Source organism: Psammomys obesus, unplaced genomic scaffold (assembly GCF_907164565.1).
Source record: "Psammomys obesus unplaced genomic scaffold, mPsaObe1.curated_primary_1811, whole genome shotgun sequence".
NCBI lineage: Eukaryota > Metazoa > Chordata > Mammalia > Rodentia > Muridae > Psammomys > Psammomys obesus.
The window spans coordinates 23,930,504-23,952,099 of record NW_026596039.1 but is presented as its reverse complement, the minus strand read 5'-3'; the positions used below and the strand labels follow the sequence as shown (position 1 = coordinate 23,952,099).

The 21,596-nt window shown below is 41.1% G+C and overlaps 1 protein-coding gene across 3 annotated transcripts; it reads right to left on the bottom strand.

Annotated features, from left to right (window-relative positions):
* Positions 1 to 1,081: 1,081 nt before the first annotated feature.
* On the bottom strand, positions 1,082 to 10,488 carry LOC129687659 (zinc finger protein 883-like). 3 transcript variants are annotated; one of them, XM_055622152.1, is made up of 4 exons: positions 10,287 to 10,488; positions 9,668 to 9,709; positions 7,603 to 7,729; positions 1,082 to 3,544 (listed from the first exon to the last, which is right to left on the bottom strand). In XM_055622152.1, the coding sequence occupies exons 1-4, from the start codon at positions 10,371 to 10,373 to the stop codon at positions 1,755 to 1,757; spliced, it is 2,046 nt and encodes a 681-aa protein (XP_055478127.1). In that variant the 5' UTR covers positions 10,374 to 10,488; the 3' UTR covers positions 1,082 to 1,754. The 3 variants fall into 3 exon arrangements, with proteins under 3 accessions (XP_055478127.1, XP_055478128.1, XP_055478129.1); XM_055622153.1 differs by having other exon boundaries at positions 9,668 to 9,706; XM_055622154.1 differs by lacking the exon at positions 9,668 to 9,709.
* Positions 10,489 to 21,596: the final 11,108 nt, after the last annotated feature.

Below are 21,596 nucleotides of genomic sequence, written 5' to 3'. Positions count from 1 at the left end.
ACTTAGCACCTCAGGATATGCTCTAGAATTGGTGAAAGCCTCCAGGTCACCCTAACTTACATTCTGCCTGCCTGTAGAACGAGCATGTCAATGATACCAATACTGCCAGCTCAAGCACAGACACAATCTCCTTGGTCCACAGCTGCAGTGGCCTGCACAGCGGTAACTCGAGCCAGGAAAGGATTTCCCTAGGTAATTATTTATAAAATCTCAGCAGCACTCTTTAAAAGAGACAGTTTTTAGTTTATAGTTTAACACCCTGGAGACGTCAAGATATATACGTATAAACATATACATATATATATATACATGTACACAGACACATATGTATTCTTCTGTGCCCTAGTACAAAGTGCTTGCCTTCTTTTAAACAGTGTGGTTCCCATAAACAACTATGGCTGCTTTGTCTGCAACTCTAAAACATTCTGTTCCTGGCAAACCCGCATGCTTTTGAATTTTCCTGCTCTGCTTTTTTGTTGATGGTTTTTACTGTAAATCTGGCTGTAAGTAGCCAAAAAATAATTATGTCACAGCCTGAATTCAGACTGTTAGAATTTCAGAACATAAGATATGGGAAAATTATTTTCTGTAATGCAATATCCATGGTCTCTCAAGTAATCCCCAGCTATCCTTGTTCTTATATAAAATACTTAACTTATGAAAGCCCAAATTAATGTACCAGTTACTGTTCCCATTTGGCTCCCCTAATTTTACAAGTGACAAATGACACTTGGTATCACAGACTTAGTTCTATGAAAATGTTCCCTTCAACAATCTTGGGCATCATGTCAGACTATGTGGCAATGATGGGATGAATTTAAACTATTCTAAGAGCACTGAATGTTGTACTTCCAACAACTGACCTCACTTTCAGGGTAATCTATGGTCTAAATACAAACAAAACACCTTCCTCCCAACAGGAAATAAAAAGCGGGCATTGAGGGAAAAAGCTAGGATGGAATACCCTGCCTTGTTCCACCAGAAGTTTAGAAAGTGACATAAACGAGAGCTACTCCTTCCCGTGACAGGAGCCACACTGAGGCATGAATAGTGCGGCTTCCAAACACCGTTCCAATCTCTGTACAAACTGCCTACCGCAGTAGTTTACCCACCAAGGCTGTGAATCGATACTCTTGAGTAAAAGTACACAGGAAAAACACAAAAGCCTAAGGCCTTTATTATTGCATGAAATGGCAGGGCATTACCGGCTAGTGGTGTGGAGCTTGTAAACAGCACCAAGAATCATGTGAGACAAAAAATTAAGATATTCCTCTCTGAAGCCTCTAGCTAACCCCATACCAGGTTCTTAAGGGCAAAATACAGACCCAGACATATTCAGTGAGAAAAATAGATTACAGTCATTTGCAAGGCACAGGCCAGTTATGGGTTTCAGTAGGGAAGTGGGGGAGACATATGCACCCAGTGCAAGGGCAGAGACAGTTTCTATGAGACCTCATGGCGGTTATTTAATTCTGGCCATGGAGACAGACTGTCTAAAATGTGTAGGGTCGCTCTGGAACAAACTACAAATTACACATGCCTAGAACTAACTCATGTAGTACTTTACCCCTCTGAACACGTGTGTGAGGCTCTCTACTCTGCTACAGTGAACAACAATGTAATATCCTTGGGAGGTCTCAGGGTGTTTTCAAGTTGTGATGGTCTACCTAGTGTTGAAGGGCTTTCCACACTTTCTGTCCATTCTGTGACATTTTTGGCGTTAGAAGATGCTAGACGGTTGTTCAGGCTTTCCCTCATTTGCTACATTTATAGGGTTTTTCTCCAGTGTGAAGTAACTGATGCCGAATGAGGGTAGATACTTGGCTAAAAGATTTCCCACACTGGTCACACTCATACGGCCGTTCCCCTGTGTGAATTCTTCTGTGTTGAACAAGGTTGGTAGTTCGGCTGAAGGTTTTCCCACATTCACCACATGTGTAAGGCCTTTCACCAGTATGCACTCTCTGGTGTTTAACCAAGTCAGCTCTCCGGCTAAAACACTTCCCACACTGATCACAATTATAAGGCTTGGCTTTAGTATGAATTTTCTGGTGTTCAGCAAGATTGTAGCTTTCCCTGAAGAATTTTCCACATTTGGCACACTCATAAGGCCTCTCACCAGTGTGAGTTCTTTCATGTCGATCAAGTCTGGATTTGTATTCAAAGGCTTTCCCACATTCTTCACATTTATAAGGACTTTCTCCTGTGTGGACTCTCTGGTGTCTTACGAGAGTAGCTTTTTGGGTATAAGATTTCCCACACTGTTCACACTCATAAAATTCAGTTGTGGTGTGAATCCTACGGTGTTCAATGAGGTAGAAATACTGTTTAAAGAACTTACCACATTCTCTACATTCATAAGGCCTTTCTGAAGTGTGGGTTCTCTGGTGTTTCATGAGGGTGGCTCTTTGACGAAAGCATAGACCACATTCTCCACACTCATAAGGCTTTTCTCCAGTGTGAATTTTGGAGTGTTTGATAAGGTTGGCACTTTGGCTGAATGATTTCCCACATTCTTCACAACTATAGGGTTTTTCTCCAGTGTGAACTCTCTGATGGACAGTAAGAGTGGCTTTGTGACTAAAGGACTTTTTACACTGTCCGCATTCATAAGGCTTTGCTGAAGTGTGAGTCCTCTGGTGTGTAACCAGGCTGACGATCTGTCTAAACAATCTTCCGCAGTCGCCACATTCATATGGCCATTCTCCTGTGTGTGTTCTCTGGTGCCGAAGAAGACTTGAATGGCACCCGAAGGCTTTCCCACACTCCACACACTCATACGGTCGTTCTCCACTGTGAACTCTGCAGTGTTCACTGAGGTTGGAGCTTTGACAAAAAGACTTTCCACATTCACCACACTTATACGGTTTTTCTCCAGTATGCCGTCTCTGGTGTATTCTAAGTGTGGCTTTCTGGCCAAACAATTTTCCACAGTCATGACACTCATATGGTCTGTTTTCAGTCTGGTCTGTCTGGGATGGTGCAAGTGAGTACTTGTTTAAGTCTTGTTCACAATTGCTAGACTCAAAACCCCCCTTTTCACTGCAAACTCTTGGGTACTCTAGAAGCCTGTTTTGGGGGCTAGAAGATTGTTTATATTCCTCTGACTTAGAATTATTTTTATCACCATGAAAAGCTGTTCCATGCTTAATTCTGTTTTGTTTCTCACCATTGGGAATGGCTTTGGGTTGAAGAAGATTCCACATAACTGGGAACTTCTCTCCAGTCTTCCTACAGATGAGAGGATTCCTTGACACATGGAATACACAGCTCTTTACAAGCAAGTCCACGTCGCCCCTTAGCCAGTTCTTGGCTCTGTGGTGCTTCTGCTTGAGGAGGTTGGTACACACCTCAGTCAAATACAATTTTTGTCCAGGCAGCTCACTCAGATGCAAGATGTCTTTCAGGACTGTGATACAGACGTCAGGTGGATGAGGCATCTGTGTGGGTACACCCTCCTTTGGAGCCTTGACCCGGGGCCCTTCCGCTGGTGAAATACTCTGGGCACAGGTTGTTTCCTCAGTCTCTGCTTCATGCCAACAAACTGAAAGGAGAGAGAACCTGGTGAGGAACACATTGACTGAGGTTGAAATTACCAATTATGTTTTAACTTCATTCTCCTTATTGAACACACCATGAGTGGAGGCTCTTTCTGTTTTAAATTTTATATGCTTAGCTTTATATTTAGATTATCTTATGATTTGTAGGATACATGAGAAAAATATTTGCCCCAGGTTTTAGCTGCTTTTCTTGCAAAGATGTAAGTTGGGTCAGTTGGAGAAAGGAAAATGACATAAACCAATTTAGTCTCCCAGAGCAAATCTAACTCTCTGGCAGAGTTCTGTCTGAAAGACTAGCTTGTGTCCAGAAATCTATTTGTAGCCAACTAAGGCGAATTTCATTTCTGTGGTTGGTGGAAAAAAAAGAAATAATGTTTAAATGTTTCTATAAAAGATGAGAATAAAGACTATACGGCAAATAGCCAGTTCTTCCTTTATAGGGAACATCTAGATGTTAAGTAGAATGATTTCTCTAAAGCCTACATCCTTAGTCTCCTCTTCTTTTCTGGAAATTTTTGTATTTCTTTAAAAAATTTTCTGAAATGATTTATTACTTTATGTGCATTGCTGTTTTGTCTGCATATGTGTCTACATGAGTGTATCAGATTCTCTGGAGCTAGAGTTACAGTTGTGGGCTGTCCTGTGGGTGCTGTGAATTGAACTCAGTTCCTCTGGGAGAGCAACTACTGTTCTTACCTGTTGAGCCACCTCTCCAGCCCCTTATTTTTGCATTTTCATGTATTCTGTATACAAGTGTGTCTGTGTATATGTGCACATACACACAGAGACTAGAGAGGGTGTCAAATCTCCTGCAGTAGATTAGTGACCTGCCTTATGCGGATGCCAGGAATCGAAGTCTAGCTCTCTGTAAGAGTAACACGTGCTTTTAATCAGGGAGCCATCTCTCCACCTACACCCACCTCCTTTTTTTTTTGGTCTTCCTTCTTTTTGGTATAAAGACTGAACTGTAACTGTAAGCATGCAGTTCAGTTGCTGTTGGAATAATCCAGATCCCACACTGCAAACCACGTGTCCAAGAACATCAAACCACTGAAGAGAGAAATGCTTGCTCCAGAGAACTGTTCGTGATGCTTTTTTGGAGTTTTAGTGCTTCGGGAAGACTCATACCATTTGGGCAGAGCCAAGCTGCTTCTACTGAATCATTCTGCTTCTGCTGACATGTGCTGCTGCCACTGCTATTTTACTAGACTGCTGACATCCTGACAACTGATTTTGGTAATCCTCAAAGAAACCACTGACCCTTATCAGCACGACATAGATAAAAGAGGTCTACAGCCCCTTTCCCTATTAATCTCCTACCTAAGGTCAGGTTGTTGGAAGGGAGGAAAAGGCATTTAAGAACTTTAAATAAAACAGGTGTTTGAAATATCTAAGCCTACACAAACAGGCTAAAAGAATTCATATCTAGCAGATCAAAATATGCGAAGCAATACTTTGCAATGAAGAGAAATAATTATTGCCAAGAGACACAGACTGCAAATAATAACTCAATGACTATAATCAATGCACACCTTTCAATAACTTTAACTATCAACATCTTCAACTCTTCAATCAAAAGACACAGGCTGCTTAGTGGATCAAAAACTAAACAAACAAAAATCCATCTTTCTGTTGTCTACAATAAACTCATCTCAGTTTTTAAAGGTAGGTGCCACCTTCAAGTGAAAGTTAGGGAAAATGTACTACAATTAAAAGGGACCAGGAAAGCAAGTGTGAGTTGCTACAGGAATATCTGACAAACTTTAAACTAAAACTAACCTTAAGTGACAAAGTATACTTCATTCTAATCTATAGAACAATTACCAGGAAGACATTACTATCCTAAACATATATGTACCAAGGTAAATTTTTAGAATTAAAGACAGGTAAGCATCAATCCACTATTAGTAGGTAGTTTCCAGACCCCACTTTCTCCACTGATAAGTTATCTGACAAAAAAAAAACAACAGAGAAACATCACCATTACGCGACATCATACATCAAATGGACTTAATAGATATCTACAGAATATTTCACCAAACACAAAAGAATATCCATTTCTCAGCAGCCTATGAGAGCTTCTCTAACATAGAGTATGTCCTTAGATATAAAACACATTTTAACAATTCCAGGAAAATAGAAATAATTTTGTACATCTGTGTGCATAAAACAATAAAACTTCAAACTGACAGCAAACAAATCTCTATTAAGCACACAAATTCAATGAGACTAAATGCACTATTGAATGTTGGGCAGGCCAAAGAAGAAATTAAAAAAAAATTCTGGAACTAAATGAAAATAAAATCACAACACAACAAAACCTCTGGGACACATTAAAACTGTCCTATGAGGAAAGTGTATATAGTTCTAAGTGCCTACATTAAAAATAATTTTAAAAAGGGCACAGATAAATGACTTAATGAAGGCAACTCAAGAATTTAGAAAAACAAGAATACAAACCAAGATGCAACAGATGGCAAGAAATAAGCATAAAGAAATTAATGAAACAGCAATAAAGACAACACTACAAAGATTCACAGACCTTGATTCAAATAATACAAAGAAAGCGAGGACTCAAATTAGCAAAATCAGAAATGAACAGGGAAATATTACTACAGACACCAAAGTAACTCAGAGCATTACAAGAAAATACTCAAAAACCTGCATTTAAGTGGAAGAAGTCTTTTAACTTGTGTGATCTATCTGAATTCCTGCTAGATAAACTGAATTACCGGAGACCAGTAGCTACCTGGGAAGACAGAGAAGTTATAAAAGCCCAGATCCCATAATTACTTTCTGTTTGGTTAGCATATAGGTTACTTTCCATTGCTGTGATAAAACCAAAGCAACTTATAGAAGGAAGGATTTATTACAGTTCCAGAGGGACGAGACTCCATGATAGCACGGTGGCTGGAACATGATGGCTCATACCTCACACTGTAAGCAGGAAATACTTCACACAACACACTCACATCATAATACTGTCAGACACCCTGCAGATTCCTGGCTTGATATGGTATTCCTGATACCATACTCTATATCAGCTGTTACTCATGAGGAGCTGGGGACTGCTGAGACCATCTTGACATGTCCACCTTGTGAAAGAAATCAGGACTTTCCCCACACCCCCAGTTGTTCAACTACATAGAAAATGGACAGTGTAAGTCCAAAAGAAAGACAAGATAGATGAGTGGTAAAAAACAATCAGTACTTTAGAGAGGCCTGGATAGAGGGCCTTGTACTACAGTACAGCCTACATAAGCGGCAACCATCACAACATACAGAATTCCTAGAGGCAGGTATCAGACATCAGCTAGATGGGGGCAGAACTTGGCGTAAAAGGAATTATGGATCTGAACATGGTCATCTGACTAAGAAAGGGGCAATGTCAGTTTAGAGGCTGTGGTTACTGTTAACTGTTAACTTGACACAATGCTGAATGGCTTGGGAGAAGGGCCTCCTAGCATGTCTGTGGGGCAACATCTTGATTACACTAATTGAAGAACAGACCTGCCACTATGAGTGGCACTATTCCTTGGGCTTGGGGTCCTGGGCTAACTTCAAATGAGAAAGTGAGCTGAGCAATGGCATGCATTAAGTCATTGTTCTCTGCTTTTAACTGTGGACGTAATGTGACCAGTTTTTTCAAACTCCTGCTGTCATGACTTCTTTGCCAGATGGACTATAGCCTGAAACTGTTGAGCCTAAATAAACCCTTTCTCCTTTATCAACTAAGACAGACAGACCCATTACCCTGTTTGCAGGACTTCTGTCACCTAGACATTTTTATGAATGCTGTGGGGTGGTATGAGTCAGGGCTGCTTAGGGCAGCGCACACAGCTTAGCCAGAAGTATAAGTCCATGATGGAAGAGTAGAGGTATGGTGGCTGAAGCAGGAGGGCTCATGTCTCAAACTGCACACCTGCCAAGAAGGTAGGAAAGTCAATATGGTCTATAATTTAGCTGTGGAAAGAGCAGAGCTGGCTCTGGGAGAAAGAGAAAGATGGGAACCATGACACAGGGGTGGGCATGAGGACCTTACCCAGTGAGGTTATAAGTGTAAAGTTCTCCAGCATCACATCAAGATACAGTAGCCTCTGAGCTTCATCCAGGAGTTCCCACTCTTCCTGGGAGAAGTAAACAGCCACGTCCTCAAAGGTCACACAGCCCTGTCATGGAGACAAGCCACTCAATGACCAACTTCTTTTATGATTTCTGGTTTATGCACCCATACATCCTTCCTTTGCACACGCTCTTCCTGAGACAATAAAAAGGTCCAAAACATGGAGGCTTACTGGTCATTGTATTCCCAGATTACTATGTCCTCCCACTGCAATCAAAGAAGGGTGAGGAGGGAGTAGCTATGAATTTTGGATCTGACAATAAAGGGATATCAAAAGGATGTAGGCCTTTAGGGTGGGAGAGGGTGGAGCACAAAAATCACAGTGTGAATTTTTTTTTTTTTAATGGCTTTTTGCCTTAAGCAAGAGGTGGTGAGTTTTGATTCCTGTGAAACATAATATATTTCCCTTGCATATGGTAGGTCTCTCTGTACCTGTTATGCCACAGAGAACAGAAGTTGGAGCACCCACTCTTAATCAAGCCAGTCCATAATTACTCATGTACTAAGGCAAGGGACCCTATCACAGCTGCTTCCTTGCTAAGCCACGGAGTCCTAATGCAACGGTTTTCCTGCTTGTGGTTAGAAGCAGAGACCCATTTCCTGCTATCGGAGGAATACAAAATGCCTATCAAACAAAAGGAAAGGTGTGTATATGTGTCTGGGTGGGTCACCTAGAACCCAAGATAACTCCAAACACAGAGATAATGGTACTCAGCAATCAATGTTCCTCTTCATGTATTTGAAGGGTTTAGAAAGCTTATTAATAAACTGTTCTTTGAGCTCTTCTCCCATCTTTAACTTTTTAATTAACAGAGATGAAGAACTCAGAGTCTGGCTGGCATGACTTTTGTCCCTATGGAAGAAATCCCTGAGTGATCTTCAATGCCACCTCAACAGTCACAGGCTTCTCTAACAGAACTCTGCCAAATGTCTAGCTACAGAGGCCCTCTTCTCCAGACATACTCCAAAGTGAAGACCTGTGCCCTTGAGCTCTCAGTCTGAATGAAACTCTTCACTCTTCAGATGATTCAAGAGTCCCTCCAAAATGCCGGTGAGGTATGTATGTGTGTGTGAGCTGACACTCATACTAACAACTGTGTTGTGGCACCTTAGTGTCCCTAAGTTTTAATTGAATTTATTTATTTTTACCTACATTAAGTTCCATGTTTCCTATGGAAGCTTTGGCCAGCTACCAGATCAGCAACATTCTCCCATGGTTCCTACAGCTCCTTCACTCATTCAGGTCTGCTAATGATATCTACATCTCTAGCTAGATGCTCAGTCATCAGGCAGAGTCATGACTCCCACCCTTACTTTTCCAATGGTAATTCTATTAAGATCAGGTTCCTCTTGAGCATAATGGTACACACATATAATCCAAGCACTTAGGAGGCCGAGGCAGGAAGGAGTATCACTTGACCGAAGGAGTTAAGACAGCCTTTAGAACATGAAGGAGTAAAGAATAAAAAATAAAACAAAAATGACCCAATTCTATTTCTTATGCTTAATTTTACCGAGTTTCAGATCTGTGTAACTAGCTATTGGCTGGCATCCCAGCCAATTGGATTTTGAAATCTCAGTTTCCTACTTATTTATTTATTCATTCGTTCGTTCTGTGTTTGTGTGTGTATGTGTATGTATGTGGGTATACATGTGGAAACCAGGGGACAGTTTTCAGGAGTTAGTTCTCTCTTAAACCATGTAGGTTCTGGGGCTTGACATAAGTCCTCTGGCTTGGTAGCAAGTGCTGAGCCATTTTACCAATCGTTCTGTCTTTCTTAGGGTCTCACTATATAGCCCAGGCTGGCTTTGAACTGGTGATCCTCTTGCCTCTGTCCTCCCAAGTGTTGAGATTACAGGGGTATGCCTTCATACTAGAATTTACATTCCACTCTTAAGAAGCCCCACAAAAATGAATTTTACTACCAACATGAGACAAAGAGTGGGGCCACACTGGTGAGGTTCTGGAACACTCTCCACTCACCTGTGCACAGATCATGCGCATTTCTGTAGATCTGGGAATCTGCTGGAAGAAAGTTGTTAGGGTCAAGGATCATGGTAGAGTTTAATGGGCTCAGGCCTCCCTGTGACCCCTGTCCAGTCCCGGATCTCCATGGCCTTTGTATGTCTAGATTATCTCTAAAGCTAAGTGCACAATGCTGAGTCATACCAGCTGTGGGATGTTGCACAAAGTTTAACCTTCCTAGGGCTCCGTATATCCCCTTCAAGTCCGCTCTAACTACGTGCAGCTTTTGGGATATTTTGAGTAGCTTCTGACCACATTTATCTTCCATTCGGTCCCGTTGGCTCCCATGTCCCTGAGGACATAGGTAATAGTTTCACGTTGTCATTTTTAGGCTAGAATGCTCCCGGTTCAAGCGCTTAAACAGGACATTACCCACACAAATCAACCAATCAATCTCTTGGTCCTACTCTCCCATGCCCCATTACACCATTTGTGAGAAATAGGGACCCCACCCACCGGCTTGGCACGGTTAAGCACTCAGGGATTTGTTCCACAGGGACATGAGCTGAGCGGTAGCCCTCAATGGACTTAGTGCTCAAGTGTCTAGGGTGGGGAGCGCCTAGCGTGCAGCACTCACCTGAGCCGGGTGCTTCAGCGCCGCCATCGGACTCTGCTGATGGCGCAGGGACCCTCGCGTGGGCACCACCGCTGCCGATGGTCTCATTGGCTGTCACCCCGCATCAGGTCGTTCTCTTACCAAGAGTTCAACTTGAGGATCCCAAAGCTCAGATTTCTCTACAAATCTCCCCAAGGGAAGTTATACCACAGACAGGACGCCATGCAGGAAGTCCCGCCCAGTATCTGCAGACCCTGCCAGGCAAAAACTGCCCTCTTTGGCTCAGCATTTTGCCACTCTGCTTTTGGCATTGTGGGTAACGTAGTTCCTATTGCTCAGGCGTGAAACACCATCAAGCCACAGTCCACCCTCAGAAGGATCTTTATTTCAGAATACTTCTTCAGTAAAGGAAGAGTGGGGATTTTATTTGGGAAAAACTATACGTATTCATAATGGAAAGCAATCTAAATGCTGGCACATCACTGACAAGGCTTAGTGAAGGAATATGTTGCTACTCAAGGAAAGAGTTTCGACACATTGTGGAGTGTTTTAAACTGAGATAATTTAGCTCAAATTTAAAAAATTAAAATGACAGACAGGAAAATCTATACACGTCTCCTTTGCAAGGTTTTGTAAGCCACTCTGTGTTTTGAATGAGTGAGTAGAGTAAGCCAAACTAAGAAAGTAAATACTGAAAGAGAAATACAAAAACATCATATTGGGAGCTGAAAATATCCAGCAGAAACCGGTTGGGGGAGCCCCTTTACAAGGCTGCCAGCTGGAGGTCCTAATGGGAGGGCACCAGGTAGAGCAAGCTCTTCTTAGGAAATACCAAACAGCATCTTACAGAGACAACATCATCAAATCAGGTATTCACAACATCTAGAAGCTCACTAGGGAAAGTGAGGCAGTAGCAGGAGTTCACGACTGAGCTTTCTCCCCAAGAATGAGCTTCCCACGATCGAATTTCTCTTTCTCACTGCAAGAATTTATTAATTTATTATTTGTTTCTTTGTTTTGAGACAAGGTATCCTGTAATGAGCCTTGCTGGCCGGGAACTCACTGTGTAAACCAGGCTGGTGTCTAACTCAGAGATCCTCCTGCCTCTGGAGGACTAGGATTAAAGGCATGCACCATGATTCCGGGCACATTACAGACATTTTTTGTATCATAAGAGAAACAGTAGCAGAGTTGTTGGAAACGTTCACTTTATAGCTGTGTTTAACGATACATGGTTTTACTCTCAGGCTTTTGCTCTTCTCTTTGAAGGAAAATGAAGCTATGACCACTCCAAGGTATGGTTGAAGAGAAGGTTTTTTAATTGTAAACTTGAAGGACACTACAGCCAGAGAACTCTTGATTGGTCTAGACTGAACCAAGAGAGATGGAGAGAGGAAGAGAAGGGATGGAGCAAGCAGACCAAGAGAGGCAAGAGTGTGCCAAGAGACTATGTGGCTGAATTGGCCTGAATGGCAGTTTTTTTTTCTTATTAAATTCTTTTTTTTTAATTTTATTTTATTTTATTAATTACACTTTATTCCCAAATAAGATGTTTCCTCCCATAAGCCCCTCCCTCCTCCCCTCTTCATCCCACACTCCCTCCCCCTTCTTCACACATGCCCCTCCCCAAGTCCACTGATAGGGGAGGTCCTCCTCTCCTTCCTTCTGATCTTAGTCTATCAGATCTCATCAGAAGTGGCTGCACTGTCATCTTCTGTGGCCTGGTAAGACTGTTCTCCCCTCAGGGGGAGGTGATCAAAGAGCAGACCAATCAGATTGTATCGGAGGCAGTCCCTCTTCCCATTACTATGTAACCCACTTAGACACTAAACTGCCATGAATTACATCTGCTCAAGGGTTCTAGGTTATCTCGATGCCTGGTACTTGGTTGGAGTATGAGTCTCTGGGAAGACCCCTGTGTTCAAATTTTCTGGTTCTGTTGCTCTCCTTGTGGGGTTCCTGTCCTCTCCATAACCTACTATTTCCCAGGTCTTTCATAAGATTCCATGCACTCTGCCCAACAGTTGGCCATAAAGTCTCAGCATCTTCTTTGATAGTCTGCAGGGCAGAGTCTTTCAGAGGCCCTCTGTGGCAGGTTCCTAGGTTGTTTCCTGTTTTCTTCTTCTTCTGATGTCCATCCTCTTTGCCTTTCAGGATAGGGACTGAGCGTTTTAGTCAGGGTCCTCTCTCTTGATTAGTTTCTTTAGATGTACAGATTTTAGTAAGTTTATCCTATAAGTCTATATGAGTGAGTATATGCCATGTGTGTCTTTCTGCTTCTGGGACAGCTCACTCAGGAGGATCCTTTCCAGGTCCCACCATTTACCTGCAAATTTCATGATTTCCTTATTTTTCATTGCAGAGTAATACTCCATTGTGTAGATGTACCAAAATTTCTGCATCCATTCTTCAGTTGAGGGGCATCTGGGCTGTTTCCAGCTTCTGGCTATTACAAATAAGGCCAATACAAACATGGATGAGCAAATATCCTTATTTTGTACCTGAGCCTCTTTTGGATATATGCCTATGAGTGATATTGCTGGATCTTGAGGAAGCACTATTCCTATTTGTCTGAGAAAGTGCCAAATTGATTTCCAGAGTGGTTGTACAAGTTTACATTCCCACCAGCAGTGGAGGAGGGTTCCCCTTTCTCCACAACCTCTCCAGCATGTATTATCACTTGAGTTTTTGATCTTGGCCATTCTGATGGGAGTAAGGTGAAATCTCAGGGTTGTTTTGATTTGCATTTCCATAATGGCTAATGAGGTTGAGCATTTCTTTAAGTGTTTCTCTGCCATTCAATATTCCTCTGTCGAGAATTCTCTGTTTAGCTCTGTTCCCCATTTTTTAAGTGGATTACTTGGTTTGCTGCTTTTCAGCTTGTTTAGTTCTTTATATATGCTGGATATTAGCCCTCTGTCCGATAAAGGGTTAGTGAAGATTCTTTCCCAATCTGTAGGCAGTCGCTTTGTTTTGATGACAGTGTCCTTTGCTTTACAGAAGCTTTTCAATTTCATGAGGTCCTATTTATTGATTTTTGATCTTAGAGCCTGTGCTGTTGGTGTTCTGTTCAGGAAGTTGTTCCCTGTGCCAATGAGTTCTAGGGTATTCCCAACTTTTTTTTTCTAGCCGATTTAATGTGTCTGGTTTTATGTTGAGGTCTTTGATCCACTTGGACTTCAGTTTTGTGCAGGGTGATAAGTATGGATCTATTTTCATTTTTCTACATGTAGACATTCAGTTGGACCAGCACCATTTGTTGAAGATGCTATCTTTTTTTTCATTGTATGGTTTTGGAATCTTTGTCAAAAATCAGGTGTCCATAAGTGTGTGGGTTTATTTCTGGGTCTTCTGTTCAGTTCCATTGATCCACCATTCTGTTTCTATGCCAGTACCATGCAGTTTTTAGTATTGTTGCTCTATAGTACAGCTTGAGATCAGGGATGGAGATACCTCCAGATGGTCTTTTATTATAGAGGATTGTTTTAGCAATTCTGAGTTTCTTGTTATTCCATACGAAGTTGAGAATTTTTCTTTCCAGGTCTGTAAAGAATTGTGTTGGCAATTTGATGGGAATTGCATTGAATCTGTAGATTGCTTTTGATAAGATGGCCATTTTTACTATGTTAATCCTGCCAAGCCATGAGCATGGGACCTTCTCATATTTTCTTCTAATTCTTTCTTCAGAGACTTGAAATTTTTTTCATACAAGTCTTTGACTTGCTTGGTTAGGGTTATACCAAGGTACTTTATGTCATTTGTGGCTATTGTGAAGGGTGTTGTTTTTCTTATTTCTTTCTCAGCCCTTTTGTCTTTTGTATACAGGAGGGCTACTGATTTTTTTGAGTTAATTTTATATCCAGCCCCTTTGCTGAAGGTATTTATCAACTGTTGGAGTTCCCTGGTAGAGTTTTTGGGGTCACTCACATATACTATCATATCATCTGCAAATAGTTATAATTTGACTTCTTCCTTTCCCATCTGTATCCCCTTGATCTCCTTCAACTGTCTTATTACTCTAGCAAGGACTTCCAGCACTATGTTGAAGAGATATGGAGACAGTGGGCAGCTTTGTCTTGTCCCTGATTTCAGTGGGATTGCTTTAAGTTTCTCTCCGTTCAGTTTGATGTTGGCTATAGGCTTGCTGTATATTAAATTCTTTATTAATTACACTTTATTCACTTTGTATCCCCCCTGTGGTTCCCTCCCACCTCCTGTCCCAATCCCTGCCTTCCTCCCCCCTCTGCATGCATGCCCCTCCCCAAGTCCACTGATAGGGGAGGTCTTTTTTTCCTTCCCTCTGATCCTAGTCAATTAGGTCTCATCAGTAGTGGCTGCATTGTCTTCTTCTGTGGCCTGGTAATGCTGCTTCCCCCTCAGGGAGAGGTAATTAAAGAGCAGGCCAATCAGTTCATGTCAGAGACAGTCCCTGTTCCTATTACAATGGAACCCACTTGGATACTGAACTGCCATGGGCTACATCTGTGCAGGGGTCTTAGGTTATCTCCATGCATAGTCCTTGGTTGGAGTATCAGTCTCAGGAAAGACCCCTATGCTCAGATATTTTGGTTCTCTTGCTTTCCTTGTGCAGCTCCTGTCCTCTCCAGATCTTACATTTTCCCATTTCTTTCATAAGATTCCCTGCACTCTACCCAAAGGTTACCCATAAGTCTCAGCATCTGCACTGATAGTCTGCAGGGCAGAACCTTTCAGAAGTCCTCTGTGTCAGGCTCCTGACTTGTTCCCTCTTTTCTCCTTCTGATGTCCAGCCTCTTTGCCTTTCTGGATAGAAATTGAGCATTTTAGCAAGAATCCTTCCTCTTGATTAGTTTCTTTAGGTGTAAGATTTTAGTAAGTTTATCGTATATTATATGTCTATATGAGTCAGTATATACCGTGTGCATCTTTCTGCTACTGGGATAGCTCACTCAGGATGATCTTTTCCAGATTCCACCATTTACCTGCAAATTTCATGATTTCCTTGTTTTTTATTGCTGAGTAATTTTCCATTGTGTAGATGTAACACAATTAGTGCATCCATTCCTCCACTGCGGGGCATCTGGGATGTTTCCAGCTTCTGACTATTACAAATTAGGCTGCTAAAACATGTTTGAGAAAATGTCTTTATTACGTACTTGAGCCTCTTTTGGGTATATGCCTAGGAGTGCTATAGCTGGATCTTGAGGAAGCGCTATTCCTATTTGTCTGAGAAAGCACCAGATTGCTTTCCAGAGTGGTTGTACAAGTTTACATTCCCACCAGCAGTGAAGGAGGGTTCCCCTTTCTCCACAACCTCTCCAGCATGTGTTGTCTCTTGAGTTTTTGATCTTAGTCATTCTCATGGGTGTAAGGTGAAATCTTGGGGTCATTTTTATTTGCATTTCCCTGATGGCTAATGAGGTTGAGCATTTCCTTAAGTGTTTCTCTGCCAGTCAATATTCCTCTATTGAGAATTCTTTGTTTAGCTCTGAACTCCATTTTTTAAGTGGATTACTTGATTTTTTTGCTGTTTAACTTCTTGAGCTCTTTATATATACTGGATATTAGGCCTCTGTCAGATATAGGGTTGGTGAAGATCCTTTCCCAATCTGTAGGTTGTCGTTTTGTTCTGATGACAGTGTCCTTTGCTTTAGAGAAGCTTTTCAGTTTCATGAGGTCCCATTTATTGGTTGTTGCTCTTAGAGCCTGTGCTGTTGGTATTCTGTTCAGGAAGTTGTCCCCTGTGCCAATGAGTTCAAAGCTCTTCCCCACTTTTTCTTCTAAGCAGTTTAGTGTGTCTGGTTTTATGTTGAGGTCTTTGATCCACTTGGACTTTAGTTTTGTGCAGGGTGATAAATATGGATCTATTTGCATTTTTCTGCCTGTAGACATACAGTTAGACCAGCACTATTTGTTGAAGATGCTGTCTTTTTTCCATTGAATGGTTTTGGCATCTTTGTCAAAAATCAAGTGTCCGTAAGTGTGTGGATTTATGTCAGGGTCTTTTATTAGAGTCCATTGATTTACCAGTCTGTTTCTATGCCAGTATCATGCAGTTTTGTATTGTTGCTCTATAGTACAGCTTGAGATCAGGGATGGAGGTACCTCCTGAAGATCTTTTTCTGTAGAGAATTGTCTTAGCAATTCTGGGTTTCTTGTTGTTCTATAAGAAGGTGAGAATTTTTCTTTTCATGTCTTCAAAGAATTGTGTTGGCAATTTGATGGGAATTGCATTGAATCTGTAGATTGCTTTTGGTAAGATGGCTGATTTTATTATATTAATCCTCTGAATGGCATGTTTATATAGTGAAGAGAAGCTTGGGGAAGGGACATGAAGTGCTTGGGCTGGAGAGGTTTAGGGTAGGGGACAAAATGCCTAGAGAAGCCACATGTTCTGAGTGAGCCTAGAAGCCAAGCATATACTCATTACTATTTTTATTGGCACCACAGCTAGTCACTTATCCCAGGTTACTTTGGGACTTCACACCTTCCTCATCACAGAACTGGGGGAGCAAGCAGTTCATCTTCACACAAGAGACCTCAGAAAAACACTTTCTTCTAGGTTGGTTTCAAGAGGTTCACCAAAGAAAGATTTTACAGGACTATATGTGTATATTTGTGTACGTGTTTTACTGGAGATCAAATTCAGGATCCTCCACAGCTTAGGTAAGCACTAAGTCACCCTTTAAAGAGAAAACAAAGAAAGAATAATGAAAAATTTAAACATGAAATAAAGAGATATATTATATAAAGATTAATTTCTGAACAATTAAATTATATTAAAACACCTCAAATAGATTAAAAAGCATTTGAAAGTAGCATAAAAAAGAAATTGAAAATAGCATTTTAATATGATAAGAGGCTCTGGTATGAAACAATAAAGTATTACTACAAGTTACAGTATAGATGAACCTCAAAAAACATTATTTTACATGAAGGAAGCCTGGTGTAAAATGTTGCACGTTGTCTGATGTCACTTATATTAAACAGAGAATTTAGCCAGGTGTGGTTGTGCATGCCTTTGATCCCAATCTCTGCTTTCTGAAGGTTAGGATTAAAGACCTGGGCTACAACCAGTTTATTTTATTTTGATACAATGTTACATGTAACCCAGGCTACGTTTAAATTTTCTATATAGCCAAGAATAACACCGAACTCTTTTTTTTATTAATTACACTTTATTCATTTTGTATCCCCCCATAAGCCCCTCCCTCCTCCCCTCCTGATCCCACCCTCCCTCCCCTTTCTGCATGCATGCCACTCCCAAAGTCCACTGATAGGGGAGGTTCTCCTCTTCTTTCTGATCTTAGTCTATCAGTTCTCATCAAAAGTGGCTGCATTGTCCTCTACTGTGGCCTGGTAAGGCTGCTCCCCCCTCAGGGGGAAGTGATCAACGAGCAGGCCAATCAGATTATGTCAGAGGCAGTCCCTCTTCCCATTACTATGTAACCCACTTTGACACTGAACTGCCATGGGCTACACCTGTGCAGGGGTTCCAGGTCATCTCCACAAATAGTCCTTGGTTGGAGTATGATTTTCTGGGAAGTTCCCTATGTTCAAATTATCTTGTTCTGTTGCTCTCCTTGTAACACCGAACTCTTTATCCTTTGCTTCTACCTCTAGGTGCTAGGACTACAGATGTGACTATGTCTTGTTTCATCATACTCTCAATGAATTTAGTGCCCAGAATATTTGGTTCTTTTGCTTTCCTTCTGGAGTTCTTGTCCTATCCAGGTCTTACAATCTCCCCCCTTTATCATAATTCTCCCTGCACTCTACACAAAGTTTGGTTATGAGTCACAGCATCTGCTCTGATACACTGCTGGGTAGCGTCTTTCAGAGGTCCTCTGCAGTAGGCTCCTGTCCTGTTTCCTGTTTTCTCACTCTTCCGATGTCTGTCTCCTTTGCCTTTCTGAGGAATGATCATCTTACCCTGGGTCCTTCCTTCTTGCTTAGCTTATTGAGGTGAACAGATTTTAGTATGTTTATCATATATTATATGTCTAATAATCCACTTATAAGTGAGTATATACCGTGTGAGTCTTCTGCTTTGGGATTCTTCACTCAGGATGATCTTTCCTAGATCCCACCATTTGGCTGAAAATGTCATGATTTCCTTGGTTTTAATTGCTGAGTAGTATTCCTTTGTGTAAATGTCACTATTTCTGTATCCATTCCTCAGTTCAGGGGTATCTGGGTTGTTTCCTGGTTCTGGCTATTACAAATAAAGCTGCTACAAACATGGTTAAGCAAATGTCCCTGTTGTATAATTGAAAATCTTTTGGATATATGCCTAGGAGTGGTATAGCTGAATCTTGAGGTAGCACTATTCCTAGTTGCCTGAGAAAGCACCAGTTTGATTTCCAAAGTGGTTGTACAAGTTCACATTCCCACTAGCAATGGAGTAGGGTTCCCCTTTCTCCACATCCTCTCCAGCTTGTGTTGTCACTTGAGTTATTCATCTCAACCATTCTGATGGGTGTAAGGTGAAATCTCAGGGTTGTTTTGATGTGCATTTCCTTGATGACTAAGGACGTTGACCATTTCTTTGTTCTCTGTCATTCAATATTCCTGTATTGAGAATTCTCTGTTTAGTTCTGTATCCCATTTTTAAATCAAATTGCTTGATTTGTTGCTGTTTAACTTCCTAAGTTTTTAAATATTTTGAATATTAGCCCTCTGTCAGATATAGGGTTGCTGAAGATCCTTTCCCAATCTGTAGGTTGTCGTTTTGTTCTGATGACAGTGTTCTTTGCTTTACAGAAGCTCTTCAGATTCATGAGATCCCATTTATTGATTGTTGTTCTTAGAGCCTGTGCTGTTGGTGTTCTGTTCAGGAAGTTGTCTCCTGTGCCAATGAGTTCAAGGCTCTTCCCCACTTTTTCCTCTAACAGGTTTAGTGTGTCTGGTTTTATGTTGAGGTCTTTGATCCACTTGGACTTTAGTTTTGTGCAGGGTGATAAATATGGATCTATTTGCATTTTTCTACATGTAGACATCCAATTTGACCAGCACTATTTGTTGAAGATGCTGTCTTTTTTCCATTGTGTGATTTTGACTTCTTGGTAAAAAATCAAGTATCTATAGGTGTGTGGGTTTGTTACTGTGTCTTCTAGTCAATTCCATCGATCCACCATTCTATTTGTATGCCAGTACCATGTGGTTTTTATTACTATTGCTCAGTAGTACTTCTTGAGACCAGAGATGGAGATACCTCCAGATGATCTGTTTTAGTAGAGGATCATTTTGGAAATTCTGGGATTTTTGTTTTTCCAAATGAAGTTGAGAATTGTTCTTTTGAGGTCTGTAAAGAATTTTGTTGGTATTTTTTTCATATAGGTATTCAACTTGCTTGGTTAGAGTCACCCCAAGGTACTTTATGTTATTAGTGGCTATTGTGAAGGGTGTAATTTCCCTAATTTCTTTCTCAGGCCATTTGTCTTTCATATACAAGAGGACTACTAATTTTTTTTGAGTTAATTTTGTATCCAGCTGCTTTGCTGTAGGTGTTTATCAGGTGAAGTAGTTCTCTGGTAGGATTTTTGGGGTTGCTCATGTATACTATCATATCATCTGCAAATAGTGATACTTTGGCTTCTTTCTTTCTGATTTGTGTCTCTTTGTTCTACTTTAGTTGTCTTATTGCTCTAGCTAGGACTTCAAGTACTATGTTGAAGAGATACGGATAGAGTGGCCAGCCTTGCCTTGTCCCTGATTTCAGTGGGATTGATTTAAGTTTCTCTCAGTTTAGCTTAATGTTGGCTATAGGCTTGCTGTATATTGTCTTTATTGTGTTTAGGTGGGTGCCTTGTATCCCTAATATCTCCAAGACTTTAAACATGAATGGGTGTTGTATTTTGTCATATGCTTTTTTGGTATCTATGGAGATGATCATGTGGTTTTTCTCCTTCAGTTTTTTTAATGTGGTGGATTACAGTGATGGATTTTTGTATGTTGAACCACTCTTGCATGCCTGGGATGAAGCCTGCTTGGTCATGGTGGATGATATCTTTTATGTGTTCTTGGATTTGGTTTGCAAGTATTTTATTGAGTATTTTCGCATCAATGTTCATAAGAGAGAGAATTCTGAAGTTCTCTTTTTTTGTTGGGTTTAGGTAGCACGGTGACTGTGGCTTCATAGAATGAGTTTGGTAATGTTCCTTCTGTTTCTATTTTGTGGAATAGTTGAAGAGAATTGAAGTTAGCTCCTCTCTGAAAGTGTGGTAGAAATCTGTGCTGAAACCATCTGGCCTTGGGCTTTTTTTGGAAGGGATACTTTTAATGTCTGTTTCAATTTCCTTGGGGGATGTAGGCCTATTCAATCTATTTACCTGATCTTGATTTAATTTTGGTAAATGGAATATATCAACAAAATTGTCCATTTCATGTAGTTTTTTAAATTTTGTAGCTTATAGACTTTTGTAGTAACACCTAATGATTGGATTTCCTCTCTGTGTGTTCTTTTTTTAAAGGTTTTTTATTTTTATTAATTACAGTTTATTCACTTTGTATCCCCCTGTACCTACCTCCCTCATCTCCTCCCAATTCTACCCTCCCTCTTCCCCACCTGTGTCCCTCTCCCAGTCCACTGAAAAGGGAGGTACGTCTCCCTTCCCTCTGATCATAGTCTATCATGTCTCATCAGGAGTGGCTGCATTGTCTTCTTCTTTGGCCTGGTAAGGCTGCTCCCCCTTCGGGGGGAGGTGATAAAAGAGCAGGCCAATCAATTCATGTCAGAGACAGTCCCTGTCCCCATTACTATGGAGGCCGCTTGGATACTAAACTGCCATAGGCTACCTCTGTGCAGGCCATCTCCATGAGTTGTCCTTGGCTGGACTATCAGTTTCAGAAAAGACCCATGTGGCCAGACTTTTTGGATCCGTCGCTGTCCTTGTGGAGCTCCTGTCCTCTCCAGGTCTTACTATCTCCCATGTCTTTCACAAGATTCCTTTTACTCTGCCCAAAGTTTGGCTATGAGTCTCCACACCTGCCTAGATACCCTGCAGGATAGAGCCTTTCAGAGGCCCTCTGTGGTAGGCTCCTGTCCTGTTTCCTGTTTTCTTCCTCCTCTGATGTCAATCCTCTTTACTTTTCTGAATGGGGATTGAGCATCTTTGCCAGAGTTCTTCCTGATTAGCTTCCTTAGGTGTATAGATTTTAGTATGTTTATCCTACATTATATGTCTAGTATCCACTTATGAGTGAATAGTATATACCCTGTGTGTCTTTCTGCTTCTGGGATAACTCAGTCAGGATGATATTTTACAGTTCCCACCATTTATCTGCAAACTTCATGATTTCCTTGTTTCTTTCTTTCTTTCTTTCTTTCTTTCTTTCTTTCTTTCTTTCTTT